The sequence below is a fragment of the Neodiprion fabricii genome, chromosome 4 (genome assembly GCF_021155785.1).
Source record: "Neodiprion fabricii isolate iyNeoFabr1 chromosome 4, iyNeoFabr1.1, whole genome shotgun sequence".
Classification (NCBI taxonomy): Eukaryota; Metazoa; Arthropoda; class Insecta; order Hymenoptera; family Diprionidae; genus Neodiprion; species Neodiprion fabricii.
The window spans coordinates 25857088-25872034 of record NC_060242.1 but is presented as its reverse complement, the minus strand read 5'-3'; the positions used below and the strand labels follow the sequence as shown (position 1 = coordinate 25872034).

At 37.2% G+C, this 14947-nt stretch overlaps 2 protein-coding genes across 3 annotated transcripts in view; one reads left to right on the top strand and one right to left on the bottom strand.

The window, feature by feature from the left end:
• The window catches only part of LOC124181457 (ras-related protein Rab-32), a 33621-nt gene extending 20172 nt beyond the window's left edge, over positions 1-13449 (bottom strand). Inside the window, exon 1 of one of the 2 annotated variants that reach the window (XM_046568056.1) lies at positions 13288-13449. In XM_046568056.1, coding sequence (XP_046424012.1) covers positions 13288-13416 — 129 coding nt within the window. In that variant the 5' untranslated portion in view covers positions 13417-13449. The remainder of the gene's footprint in view (positions 1-13287) is intronic. The other variant, XM_046568055.1, reaches the window with a different exon arrangement.
• Positions 1-14947, top strand: part of LOC124181471 (heparan-sulfate 6-O-sulfotransferase 1) — a 520983-nt gene that overhangs the window by 454949 nt on the left and 51087 nt on the right. The gene's annotated exons all lie outside the window — the stretch shown is intronic.

Here is a 14947-nt window from a genome sequence, read left to right as displayed (position 1 = left end):
TCAAGCTTCCGTCCCGTCTCGTCACTGTAGTTTCGGAGCACAAACGGAAAACTTTAGTAGCTCCCTTTCTTCCAACCTCGCGAGGATTTGAAAGCTTGGTAGGAAAAAGCCAACGTCGATCTGACAGATGTGAACAGTTTCGAATCACTCGATGCTCTTCTCGGTGTAAGAGTTGTTGCGTTTTTACCGTATACCCGTTGTTGTGGATGAATGGATAGGTGGGTGGGTGACGATTGCTTTATTTACTATCTTTCTCGCGCATTTGGCGCCACGCGATTTGAGGACACGAAATTCTCACAGAATCTGGTAGAATGTGGTTTGACGGTGCAAAGTCCTCGTATATATTGGTCGGCCGGCTCCGTTATCGCAAGTTCTTTATCGACATGGAAAAATTGAGGCGCCAGCCACACACCCGCTTCTTCCCCCTATGGTGCACGCCGCCAAGAGAGCCGAAGATGACTCGGAGCCGCGAGCAGAAGGGTCGACTCGGAGTGTCAGTTTGACGTCAGAGTGTCGCATCGCTCGACTCGGGACGCCGTGCGACAAAAACTGCATTTTATTTACCGATTAATTAACAGTGACGCTCGACTGTTACATCGAATGGCCAAGAGTGGGCGAGAAGTTCAATGCACCAACTCGGCTTTGTAATACGTATGTTATAACGTGTTACACGCCGTTTACCGGAAAGCTCGTGTTTACGTCTTCTCGCGCACTCTGGTTTTGTTTACATCGTGTTTTTCCCATTTTTTATTACGAGTTTTCATTCAACTCGCGTACAGTCACGTCCCCTTCTTAACGCATGGTAACAACTACAAGGGAGACGAATGGCGCAAGCTGAATCTGACGACTGCTCGAACCTTCTCTGGAGTGCACTGCAATTTCGGAGTGTAGTCTGACGTCTGTTTTTTTATTTCCAAATTTTTTGCACCGACGGAGCTTTATACCGTGAAACTTGGCAGATTGAGCGTTCTACTACGCATGCGCGATCTTTCTTCGTCTTTTCATACACGCTGACCACCTTATAGCTTTAGTTGTCAAACTTGGTTTGCGGAGGTTACGTTTGTGATGAAATATTTCCTCGCTCGAATAAATCTCGAATGCGTAGTTGATTCAGTGATTCGACAATGCTTGGAGCACTTCTTTTGCCAACTTACCGATGACCGACAACCACCGCGAGTCAATATGACGCACAATTTCGTTTGTCGGCTTAACCCATGGAAAAGTTAATCCATAAACCGAGGCGGAAGCTCTGCCATTTACAATTAGTTGCATTAACCGAAAAAGTGGAATCTACGGTATTGTCGAAGATATTCACTGTTCTCAAATTGTAAACCATTATTGCACGTATTTCGTCTGATTTTCATTTGCAGTTATTCAAATATACGACCGTGAAATCACGGTTGTTTTATCACGACAGTCATCTAAGAGAGACGCGGTATGATTTTCGAATCGTAACAAGTCGAAACGTAACGCATACAGCTGAATTTGCCGGTTACGTAATCGGTACGATATAACACGATATGCCGCATAACACGCCTATAATAAAAGTCTGCAGAGTCTACCGATTTGGGGCGACAAGTACGTGACAATGAATTGAGTAATCCGACTCAGGAGTCAGGAGTCGGGTGGATGGTTTGTAATTTCATCGGGCCTGCGCCAAAATATGACACACCAGGAATGCCAACTCGAATTGAGGCGCAATCGTCCAATAAGAGCGTCAATTGTTCCGACAACAACAAAAGCGTTGTTATTGTCATCTAAATCTTGTTAGACACTCGCATCTCACAAAGTGTACATTGCACAAATGTCGCAAATATGATATACGAGGTTTAGCGATTCGTATAGGTTTACAATATTATCAAGCTCGTGTAAGCTCGTAACTTGTTTATGTTGAAAACAAAAATCTAACGAACAACTGTGTCTCGGCTGAATTATATCGACGGAAGTATTAAATTTTTTATTAAGAGCATAAAGAAGTACAATCAAAGTCTTTTCTCACATGCCGACAGTCAAATCGACACGTAATTCCAGATCTTACTTACTTACTTATTTTTTTCCTGTGAACTCGTTTTGTGCTATACATACAAGTTTGCTACAGAAATAACCAAGAAAGAGTTCGCATTAAGCTCCTTGACATAACATCCTCTGACACGTGAATTGAATTCGCGAGACATTTGTGACGAATTCACATTACAGTGAAAATTTATTTACAAAGAATTCAATTTGATTTTGTGGAGAATTCATTGTTTATTTCTTGATAATTATAATCGGCGAGAAGTTTCTGTGTATATTATGAAATCTTTCCGTTTACACCGAGAGTATTAATAAGATTATTAGTTAATTGTTCAACAATGTTTCTTAAATAGTATTATTCTTGTAATATATTAAGCATGCAATTGAAGTAGAATTATCCTAGTTATTGTTGGGAAGCGAGCGGGGGATTAAAGTCCATCTTTTCCTAAACATACGACGCCGAATGTTTCCTAAATGACTCGAGTCAAATCGTATCCTATACACCAGGGTTTTCGGTGGTGTCAATTAGATTACCACTAATTGCAGGGATATTACATTTTGCGGGATTATTTTCGTACAAAGCTTAGAAAGTTTTCGTATGATTTTTTGTCAGTCAGAGATGCGTAAGACCAAATATTAATCGAAATTAGTAAAATTATACACGGTCAGTAAAGACTCAACTATGATATTATTTTATTTTCAAGGTGAATCATCGGTTCCACCATGTTTCGGAAGAGAGTATTCCACGTCCAAAATACGAGTTCAATCGAATTTTCTTGGCATAGAAAAGATAAGATCGCACGAATAAAGAGCGCGTCAAGCAACGAAATGGTGAAAATTTATAAAGAATAATGCGTTTAACTTACAGGTAAAAATTGAGTACTCGAGGTTCAAGGATGGTATATTCGTCTTTGAATTTACAGCGATTTCTGTTATTATTTATAATCATATTTAAAAAGAAAATCTTAATCAATACTTATAGAAAGGTGAGTTTTTCTTTCAATTACAGAACTCAACTATTCTGCCAAATCGTCAACTGGTGACTCGGAAAACCCATTTCAAAATCATTAAATTATCAATAAACGTAACCTGAATGTGAATAATGTCATTGATTATAATTCGTAACGTTATTCATTTTTTTATTATGATAATTTTATTCAAAGTAGAAATGTGCAAAGAGACAATCAAATGCATCGATCGATGTGGTTCGAATCGTAAACGTAGCCGAAATTTTAGTTTGAAAATTAATTACACAAAAATGGAAAACCATGCGATGAGGTTCATCACGGTGTTTAATCATGTCAGGCTACGGATTAATTTCCCGTCACTTTTCTTTGTCACACTTTACAGCCTCCTCGACTGTTATCAGCGCAAGTGCAATGAACTAAAAATCCTAGAAATTACAAGGGAGTCCGTGACTCAATTCGTTGTCTACGCGACGTGTCGCATCCCGCGCAAGAACATTAAATACATAACCACGTGTCGTTGTGCCTCTACATCTATCTTCTTTACTTCTCTGGTGTACATTACGCAAAAGATAAACTAAAAAGTTCCACTTCTTTGTCCATAAAGTTTATAAAGTTGATTCGGTTTTGACGGATGACACACGGTTCGGAACGATTTGAGACACACCGGCACTGATGGTCTCCGAAAGAACTAATCGAGCAATCCGTAAAATACGGAGAGTATTTTTGTGTTGTTCGTTCTGCATGGCCGGAAACTGCGATTCGAATTTATGTGCTGTATTTTTTCGAAAAGCTTCAATTCTCGTCGCGCAAGTCTAAAACCTTGTTCAGTTCCACGACGCTATAATTTTCTAGAACGAAGTGATGGATTTTCAAGACGAACAGAATTCGAGGCGCAATTGTTGAAGGTACGATCAGAAGAAAAGACGCTATCTTCCGTTACACGTTGAAAAATGGATGGATGGAGGTTCGTGCAAGATTTTACCGAAGACGTAATTACAGGATAATGAGTGAAACGGAAAAATACCTTGGAATCGAGTCTATTCGTCATTATTTGCCTGGGTACTGTTTATTGTTGGTTACCGTGGGCTGTGAAAAGTTGTAATATACCAATTGCTTATATTTTTTTTTTATCAAAGATAACGTTCAGATGCTTCAATTCTCGGAACATGATTTATAAACGTTCGTAAGTAGCTTTCCGGCGATTTACGATACTCGTTTAACGAATGAGATATTCATTTTTGTAAACGAAAAATACACATTTTTTGCATGTGGAAAATTATATATCTCGTAACATTTTGAGAATGAACAAACGGGCCAAATTCGCGTGCGCACTGATCTAGCTACCTTATACATACATTGACCATGTGCAGTCTGCTTTCTAAAAACGCTTATTTAGGTATTTGGAGATTGTGGAATAATGCGAATTGATGATATCGTTTTTAAAGGGTATAAAAAAAATGTTAAGCCCAGAAAAAAATTCAAATTATACGTTGCTAAAATTATACAAGAAGAAGATTAAAGTACAAAGTGATTAATAAGTAACTAGCAGCTGTTAATTAGCCAGCAATATAATTAACGAGCGTTCGCACCATTTCTTATCCACATGCACCGCACCTACACTCAGGCATGGCATGTTTATTTTTACGTCAATTCGTAATGCATACGGTTCATACGCAGGATAAATAGATAATAATTTGAAGTTCATCATTATTATCACCAACATGCCAAAGCTATATGCACATCGAATGTCACATAACCAAAGATCATAATTTTTAAACACGCGTATGCAGCAGAAAATTCACTTGCAATTATTTGCCATAATGGCATATTCATTCTCCGATAGAATTGAATAACAATACAAGTGAGAATCCTGTTCGAATTTACTATGTTTAAACAGATTTTCGCAAGTCCAATAGAAAAAGCATTTGGATTACGCTGATTTTATTGATCACAGTCGAGCATTTGAATATTTTAGAGAGCTCTATTGGAGAAAATCAAACACAAAACGACCCTTCGAATTAGAAGCTTCATGAGCTTTGCATTTTTATTATACTTGAAACATGTAATAAAGTGTTATTTCATCTACCCTATGTTTAGCGAATGAAATACGACATTTGCGCTCTAAAAATCTGCTGAGATGTTAAAACAATCGTATATAAAGTATACAGGTAAATCAATTGCAGTTACCAATTGCCGTAGCATAAAAAAATAAAATAAAAATCTTCAACATGCCTCAGCTGCCAACGATTGATACTCATTTTATAGTACACTACTATTTTTTCAGTACGTCAATTTACTCTGAAGTTTTTAAATTTTTATACTGTCACGAACACGGAAGCACGTGAAAATGAGTTGAAAATTTTTTATAAAAAAACATTTGACATAGGTACGTGATTGAAGATTTTCTTCGACTCCGTAGACATCTTAAAAATTTCTAAACACATCAAATTCATGTGTTTGTCAATTGCTCTTACATATAATATAAACTTCGTATAATAAATCACTGTAACGAAGAAGTGCCACCCGCGTGAAAATACGGGAAAATACATTGCTTGTTTGGTTACAATTAATGTAGCATGTTAAAGATAAATCGTTGAAGATTGATCGAATATTCTAGCATCAAGTCGGTTGAGGCAAACTATTATTTGTTCTGGCGGCCGGCCAAAGAAATCCACTCTGACCGTATCACTCGTGAGAAATAACATCGGTTCCAACATATTCCAATGAATAATTGCCGCATTTGTTTTTCGTCTAAGATTCGGACAGTCGGCAGCAAGAAGCGTTCTTTAGTTATGTTTTTAAACTTCGCGGACATTTTTTCACGAACGATAAAAATTTCAAGCCAGTCTTACAACGCGATGACCCAATCCTGATGTATACGTGTTCTTATCGGAGTAAATTGAGCGAATCTAGGTCACCTAATTGCCAAAGTATATACGTACAGGGGAGTTGAGACATGGCCTCTGAAAAATGAAATATCTTTCGGAGGTTAGTTCATCCTCGAAAAAATAATCGTCGACGTTAATAGAAATTCTTACGAGATTATTCCAGTGGAAACGAAGATACGCGACTTCACGGAAGATTAGCATCGCAAATAATACGAAGCAAATCGCCGAATACTCGTAGGTCAAGCTTTTGCCAATTATATGTGAAAATTGTTGAATTGCGTTCCTGATAAAACTGGTAGTTATAAATTAAATTCTCCCTAAGCGAGGAGTTTCAATTTTTATCCTTCAAATGCCTCGCACCGACCAAACTTATCATTTTCAACATCACTTTCCTTCAAAGTGGGTCGTAAAATTGCGTATAGAAATATCGGGCCGTTGCTTAATTCGAGTGAAATAATAAGCGGTAGGTCAAAGGTTACGATCGAAAGGTGTGTGAAATAAAATACTTTCACAAAGTCTCGTGATGCAAGAACAATTATTGCATATCTACACGCGGACGGGTTTTGGATACGTGCAATTGAATAAACCTTGATTTTACCTTGTCATGCTTTCCAACGGTAATTGTGTTTGTAAATAGCACTTAAAAATATTCAACAATACATTCTGTCTCTTTACATTTAAAACATATTTCTGATTCAAATTGTCTTTTTTATGCTGTCGTGAATTTCTAGTTATTTTTAATAATAATTGAGCCTTTCCGCGTGAAATTCGGTAAAACTATTGTCTACGGGCAGAAAGCGGAATTCGAGAAAAAGGTATCAAATAAAAAAATAAACAATCCTGTCAAAACTCGACATTTTTTGCTGATATAATTTTTAATTCGGATTACTAGTTAAAGCAATAATTAATAAAAATTTCATTTTTTTCATGGCGACCAAATTTCATAGTTTTTAAAACAAGCGACAACGTCGTTTAATATTTGAGGTCACAGTTGACAAATTAAACACTTTGCACAATCGAACACTTTATTGCGCACAGAGTTTCTGAAGTTCGGAATATATTTACATCAACCTGAACTATATACATATATATATAAATATTTTCCTTAGGACGCGTCGCCCACTCGCCGCTATTGTTTAATTATTTACGAGTAAAGTTTTACGCTCCACGTGTGAACTCTTAGAATATTCGGATTAACTCTAAAAAAGACGTACTGTTATTTTTGTTGAAGAATATTAATCGAAATAATGTATACTGATGAAATGATTTTGATGAGGAAAATTATTGTAAATTTATGATTCGTTCTTGAACGGTTATTGTTTGCCATTAGATGTGCCAAAACTAACCATCACAAATTAATTGTATCGTGTATTGAAATAAATCATCTGAAAAAGTATCAGATATACCCATACATGTAACGAGCAAGTGTAACATATTTATAAAAAGTGATCATAATCGAGTTATGAAATATAAACACTCGTGATTATTTTGGAGGACTAGCAATTTAATGGGCAGAAAAAAGCCTTCGTGTATCAATTCGACAGTGCTTCGCTTTAATTAGCGAATCACATCAAAGAGCAATTAGAGCTCGAGAGTGAGAACAGAGGTCAAGAGTGCGCCGTGTCAATGAACGTCGCCATCTATACCAGAATTTTTAGAGACATTCATGAATTAAAATCGTATAATCGAGTGACACAAATAACCAGTTATAACTTACGAGGCGCATTATCGCATCATTACACAGATCGAGAACAGCGTATATATTTCAATAAAACGAATGGCGTCTTATTACGCGGTAAATGTGCAATCTGTTAGAGAACACATGAGGCGTTCCATGACACTTCGCTTACATCAAAAATTAATATACCCGAAACTTTTTGCCAGAATCAGGTTATGCAAATAGCGCTTTCCGCAGGTCGAAACGAATACCCGATTTTCCTGACCCCTCTTGATTATTTTACCACATTGCACAATTCAAGCATCTATTGAAGGGATTTGCTGTGAAATTTTGACATTGTTCCGATGAATAACAACGTGCGGTATTTAATATTTATGTATGATTTTAATGGATTGTTACGAGCACTTTTATTTTTGAATTGCTATTAAAAACTGTAATTTATTAATAACCGTCATACTAAAAACGTCACAATGACAAAAAAGCTTATATAACGACAATTCACTGATTCTTTCAAGCGAGCATGAATGTTTTTTCAACTGTCAGTGCTAAAATAGTATTCCTGTATTTGCAACATAATACAAACGTAATTTAATACAGGCGAATATTTTCCAATTGATTAATACAAGTGGACAATGAGGAAAAAATCCGAATAAATTCCCTTTTGTGTTTGAACAAAATTTCATCTAAGAAGTTCAATGCAATATTTACCTTCTCTTTATTGTCTGTTCCTATTTCAGAATTTAAAGACTATTAGAATCCGTTCAATGTCTTACTTCGTTGAAGTCAATAGGCATTATCGGTTGTGAATCATCAGAAGAGGAATGATAAGTTAATCAACAGGTAATGGAATTACGGATGTATCAGACGTACAGTCTAAACGTGAAAGTACAGAAAGAGAGAAACGTCACATCGGAGGTTCAGAAGCTGCAATTACAGTCAACGAAGTTGAATTTGATTTAAAAAAATATCTCCCGAATAAAAATAATTAAACTCAAATCTTTTGACGGTGAAAAAAAGCCCAGCTGTGCGATAATTTTCAATAACAAAAAGGTACCGTTCATCAAATTTTTACGAATTATAAGTGATTTTGTTCGTAAAACGACTCCGCTGTGTATTTGATTGAAAATACTTTTTTCCCGTAAGTCCCCTGGTCATTTATTATGAAAACATTAAATTATTGTTGATAAATCTGTGCTTCATTATACGAAGCACATTAACTTTGTTCGAAATTCATTTCAGTTGATTCATCGAGTATCCAGTTACAAATCAAACGATTCATTTCGTACTCAAAGTACTTAATCGTTTCTGCGACAGTACAAAAAAGCATCAAAGTACCTACTAAAAACTTCTCATTTTTGTGTTAAAAAACCAAAAAAAAAAAGGTGCGAACCACACTTTTTGTTACACAAAGTGTCGTGTGCACAAAGGAGGCAAGTCCTTATCTTGCAATACTCCTCTTCGGCACGCAGACAATTTGCATTTTGGTAAATCCGTCTCTGTGTCGCGCAAAGTATAATCTCTGGCCCTGACACTGATATTGCCAGGCGATAAGTGACTTTGTAAAAATTATTGTAATATAATTGAGAGCCCATTTGGATGGAGACGGGTCGAAGACTGCGCCTATCATTGACGACACGCCGTTGCGACTCTTAACAGACAGTCAGCCTACACCTTGTGTCTCATTCAGCCACATGCGTAGAATGCCTCAAGTTCAGAAGCATTGTCCACTTGGTTACACGGTGTAGTACAATGCAGGTGAATTTTTACTCGTACAGTACCGTCTGAATGAAAATTTTACACGTGTTTCAACTCGTTCCCAGGTGTTGCCACATGCGTAATCGAAGAGAATACAAATCAAATATCGATACGCGATAAATAACGATTGCACCAGCCCTCGGATTTCTTTTCCATCACATGCGTGTTAACTCTCACTGTATTAAACTATGCGCCCTGCGACCAATTGTACTTCCGATTAATTGTTTTTAACGCTGTAGCCACGATTTATTTGGTTTCTCTCAAATCTGGAATTGCCAATTAAATTGACTACATGTTTTTTTTTTTTTTTTCGAACTTCTTCACTTCGTTTGTGGATAGTTTTTGAACGGGTTACAATAAAACTCGTAAACTATTTTACCCGCCAAAATTGTAGTACTTTTTATTTATACATATTATACAAGTGTTTGGAGGATTATGACATTGACGACTGCAACTATAAATCAGCGTCTTTAATTTACAGATTTTATCACTTTTGAAGAAATAATGTGTTCTAAAAATCGGGAAAATGGTGTGATTGTGTTACAAGTATAATAATACTAACATTATTTTGAATAAAAAAATTCTTGTAAACACTCTGATATGGTATTGATGCAGTACATATTATACCGTGGTGAATATGATGCACCTTAAAGCGTAGTAAATAGTCTGGATTTCAGGTCGAACTCACAATACATTGAATCGCATGTTGGTACAATGACCTATACTTGTGTGTCCCAATGTAATTGGACAGTCGAAATTACCCCGGATGTGACCAGACCTTCCCCAAAGTTGAATACGATTTCATCGCTATAATATCACTGTGATGAACTATCGGCATTTTATCGGATAATGTGTAAAATTCAACATGACCCTATTGGACATTTTTTTACTCTGATAGTTTTGATTTTACATTTCAATTTTTAATTACCAACTGTGGAATCTGAGAACTTTATCCACTCGAGTACATAACGACGTATTAATGTACGTTTATACAAGTTCTTTAAACGATTAATAGCCTGCAATAGGACCTGCATAAGTGCACATATTACTCATAACCGCAGTTGTACAGGCTTAAGGATGTATCAGCAGTACAGTTCAGGATAAAATTAATCAATCAAGAAAGTAATTGGACGGTCTAAAAGCGAAAACTAAAAGCACTATTTTGATGTCGTAAAAAAGAAAGCTAAAATTTAGACTATTTTTGTAGATATTTTTGGTTCTTTTTGTTGCCAAATCACGGTAAGTGGCGCTTAATGTTTAACGAAATAGCCCAGATAATCCCTTTTTATGCATAAAATCAAAGTAAATCGTAGTCTTCATTGCATGAAAATATTGTTACATCTCATATTGGAGAAAAGTTCCTCACGTATGCATACAATCATTGCATCAGTCCGAGATCCACATACATTTTTGATCATCTTCGAATATAAATGTCTTTTCCGAATTCTATGATGAGAAAATAATATTGCACCGTCGAGATTCGAGGGCTGAGATGATTCGATCAGTAGCGGTAGGAATGTTACATGGTTTTTAGAAGTATGCGACAATCGTTCTTTATCAACCGCATTAAAAGTCACTTATTCTCATTATTATCGGAGCCTATTATGCATTGTTACCCTGAAAAAGTTGCAGCAGTAGCGATTCTACATGATATGCCAAACGAAAAGCTTAAAAAAAAGAAAATCTTTTCTCTACACAAAAATTATGCCAAAAAATATTCCTATAATTGAATTAGAACCAATTAAGGGCATATATTTTACATCGTTATTCTCGCATGAAATATAAAAGTTTTTGGACAATTCTGTTCATGGTAGGATAAGGAATTGCGTTATCTAAGGCATTTTCATTTCGATATGACAGTAAAAATAAGTGTGACATCTTACTCGGTGTCGGTATCGACTGACTACAGAATCCTCTTAACTATTCAGATTCTCTCATTCGGATAGCAATTTTAACGATTGAAAACTAAATGAGATTATTGGCATTGATAATCTACATCAATAGAAATGCTGAATTTAGAGGTAAGCGGTTTGATGGATTGCGTATTCTAATCTTACAAAATGCAAATAAAAGGATAAAAATATGGCAAATATATCGGCGCTGAATCATCGGAAGATTATCCTTGTCACACGACTTGTAGAGAATTAATTTTATATCTCATAGCAACAGAAGGATCGATAAATTTTTGGCTTAAAAAAATGATGCACTGCGTATAAAATAATCTGTAATCGTGATATTTAGTCTAGATTGAAAAAATCTTAAATTTTTACAACTTCCACAGGCATGCATTGTTCGAATGAAATTCTCCTCGATTAACTTTAGTCACAGCTTCTGAACCTCAGTTGAACCATTCGGTTGTTCCGCCGCCTACTTTCGTACTTGTCTCGACTGTACGCACGACACATCTTTATTGCTAATTAACATATCGAGTAGTATAATAACACATATAGTTTGTCGCACTTCATACGCATGTGTCACCCACGCCGTCAATCCGCGAATGGGTGATCCAAGAGAGTTCCTCATTATACAAGGTTGTAACGACGAGTTACGAGGTAGTGGGTATATTAATAGCCGCGATTGAGAAAACAATCCAGGACAAACAACTTTCTTATTCATATAGGTATACCTCAGTTCAGCCTGTTCCGTACCTTGCAACTAAACCTACTACCGCGAATCGGCGCCTTCCGATCCCGGGCGACTCGAGTAATTAGAAATGGTTCGGTGTGTTGAAACGATGATTCGTTTACCTACTCATGTCGATAATTACACGATACTTCACACACACATGTACACACGCTGCAATCATGCCAATGAAACGTGCAGAGTTATTTGGAAGTCAATTATATCGATAACAGGCGTCCGGTTAAGTGGATCGATCAAACGACGCATCGCATCATCTTTACCGATCTGCGGTGGATAGTAATTCTTTCGGCTCGATAAAACCTCAATTATATCAACGCCACTATTACTACGTATTTTTCTCAGCGTACGTATTACACGCAGATACGCGTGAAATGGTTGACACGAGGCAACGGTGACAGTCTCAGGGAGACAACGGAGATAACAGTTGGCGCGGTGAGTCAATTCAGCGATCTACCTACCTGCAACCTTTACTCGCATTTTACGTAACAATTTAACAATCGTATCTCGTTGAAGCGAACGATGCTCGACGGTATTTGCGTAAAGAGAACACGGCAGGGTAATTTTTCTACCTGCTTCGAACGTCGACGACGAGTTACTTTGCTTAATCGATCGTTTCATTTTTCAAATTCCAGGTGCGAGTGGATTCGACGGAGTGTATCGAACCGGAACGCGTCTCCGTAGCCTTTTACTTTCACGAATAAAACCGACAACGATTTTCTACGAAGGTCACGACCAAGGACGAAAAAATACGACGGACATCGTAGTAAATCCGCACGTGCCAAAAAATCGATGACACTTTCATAGTGATCGTGAGAGAAATGACTACTTGACGTTTTAACCAGAGGGATGAAACTTTCCAGAATCGAAATATCCTGCTGAATATTTCCAACATTTGATAAATGCAACGAGGCGCGATTCCAGCGTGAAATCCAACGTTGCTTCCATCACGTCGGAATATTTCAGAAACAATATTGTTTTCACACGATTAGATAAGACAGACGAGCATATAACGCTATCTACACCTCGGTGCGCATGCAACAAATCATGTATTTTCAAAACGGCGTCAATTTTTCATTCAACGAATTCACGCGGCTCACGAAATATCTCGACGCCGTTTGAAATCCGAGTTTCAAGTGTTGACGCATAGACGTGCATTCGCACAATTGTAAGCACGTGTTCGGGCGCGTACGGCACAACGCGCTAAGAGGACGGGACCTCGTTGAGAAAATGAGAACCTCTCTGTAGTCTGCTAGACTTTCAAAAACAGCGCGCGAATCGAGCGTCGGGGCAAATTTAACTATAAGCGAACGGCCATTGGCCGTGCTAGCGATGCGTTACTCACCATTTGTTGACCGGAACTATCGCTGCGTGTATCCTCTGTCCCCCGGACAAAATCTGCCTCGTATCGTTGCTTTTTTGTCACAGAAAAACGCGAGCGTCTCACGGTCGATCTGACCACAGCTGAGCCCATTCGGCCATCTTGTTTGCCGCGGTACTCGTCGTAAGACGGGCTGTAAGATGACGCGATTACGCACCGCCGGCAGGTTCTAGCTACGAAACCCGGCTTGCGCAACGCGCGCTCAATTTAGTTTCCGATGTGTCCGCAACAATCGATCACCGCTGCTGGAGCGCCTGTATAATAAATAAATTAAACATTCTCTCCGAACTCTTTGTCACTTTTTCTCGACACGAGCATGGAATCCTTGGAAAGCTTGCCAGTTCGAAACTGTGCTTGGCACGACTTACTTTCAATTATTTCACAATCGGATTATGAAGTATGAACGTTCGGGCCTCACGGACTGAATCAAAAGTTACGAAAAGAGAAAAAAACCGTTGCGAAAAACTGCAACGATGTTATTTGTGCCAATAACAGTGAGAACAAGCTGATCGTAAGATAACGAGGATTCGAGAAAAGCTTTCATAATTATCGAACTGGGTTTATTTTATCATGTTCGAATGTTCTTACCATTGTTTGTTTCGAATCTAGAATAATGATTTTTGTGGTAATTCATTGTCTATGGGAAAGTTCGTACCAACTTGAACATCGCCGGACTTTCACTCCTTTGGATGCTGTTGCCAACTTTATACTATATTTGTTTTGCAACGAATTTTACAAAATTCCTTGAAACTATGCTACAGTTGTATGTATGAGGGTTTTCTCTAACGTGACAGACTTTGAAAACCTTAAAATTGAAATGTCATGTTCCACAGGTTTAAATTAGTATTCTGAATGTTCACTCACTCCAACATAAATTATTTTGAACCGATCATTGTTTTATTCTAAGAATGTCTTGAAGTTATTTTCACAAAACTCAAAAATGCCATATCATCGGAAAAATTCTTATTAAAGTTTGAAGCGTGGTTTCTTAGTTCTAATCATCTCGTAGATTTTTTATGAGACTTCTACCCTTGAAGAAATTACTTACTATACATACTGTTTAAGAAATTTGCATCGCCTCGTCGCTTTTTTACGCGGGCACTCTGAATTGTTTGTAATTTACTCAGCGTTATTTTATTCGTAAACTTCACTCCATCTGTTTGTCGTTGGTGTAGATTATTTACACGACAAATCAGGTAATTGTTTGTATGAAACATTTCAACTATTTCCCCAATAATTTTGAAGTTTCTCTGAATTCGGTATAAGTACGGTGAGAGAAAAAAATCTAAATTGACAACTGTATTTTTACTGAATACTTGGATTGAACATGTCACACCGTCACGCGAAGACATCGTATAATTTGGAAGATGGTTTCATTATACTAAATTTACATGTTGGTAGTATATTATTCATCGAAACAATACAGAAGTAAACAAACATTCGCTTCGATAATTAAGCATATACATTGAGTAACGGTTTGCTTCGTCGAAAGAATCCAGAACGGGTAAAAAGTGCATCATTATGCGTGACACAAAAAGATAATTAATCTAAGTACTAAGATTCGTTACTTTTTGTCGTTCATTATTTGTATGTGAAATCTCTCACGTATTTACAAGTAAGTAGT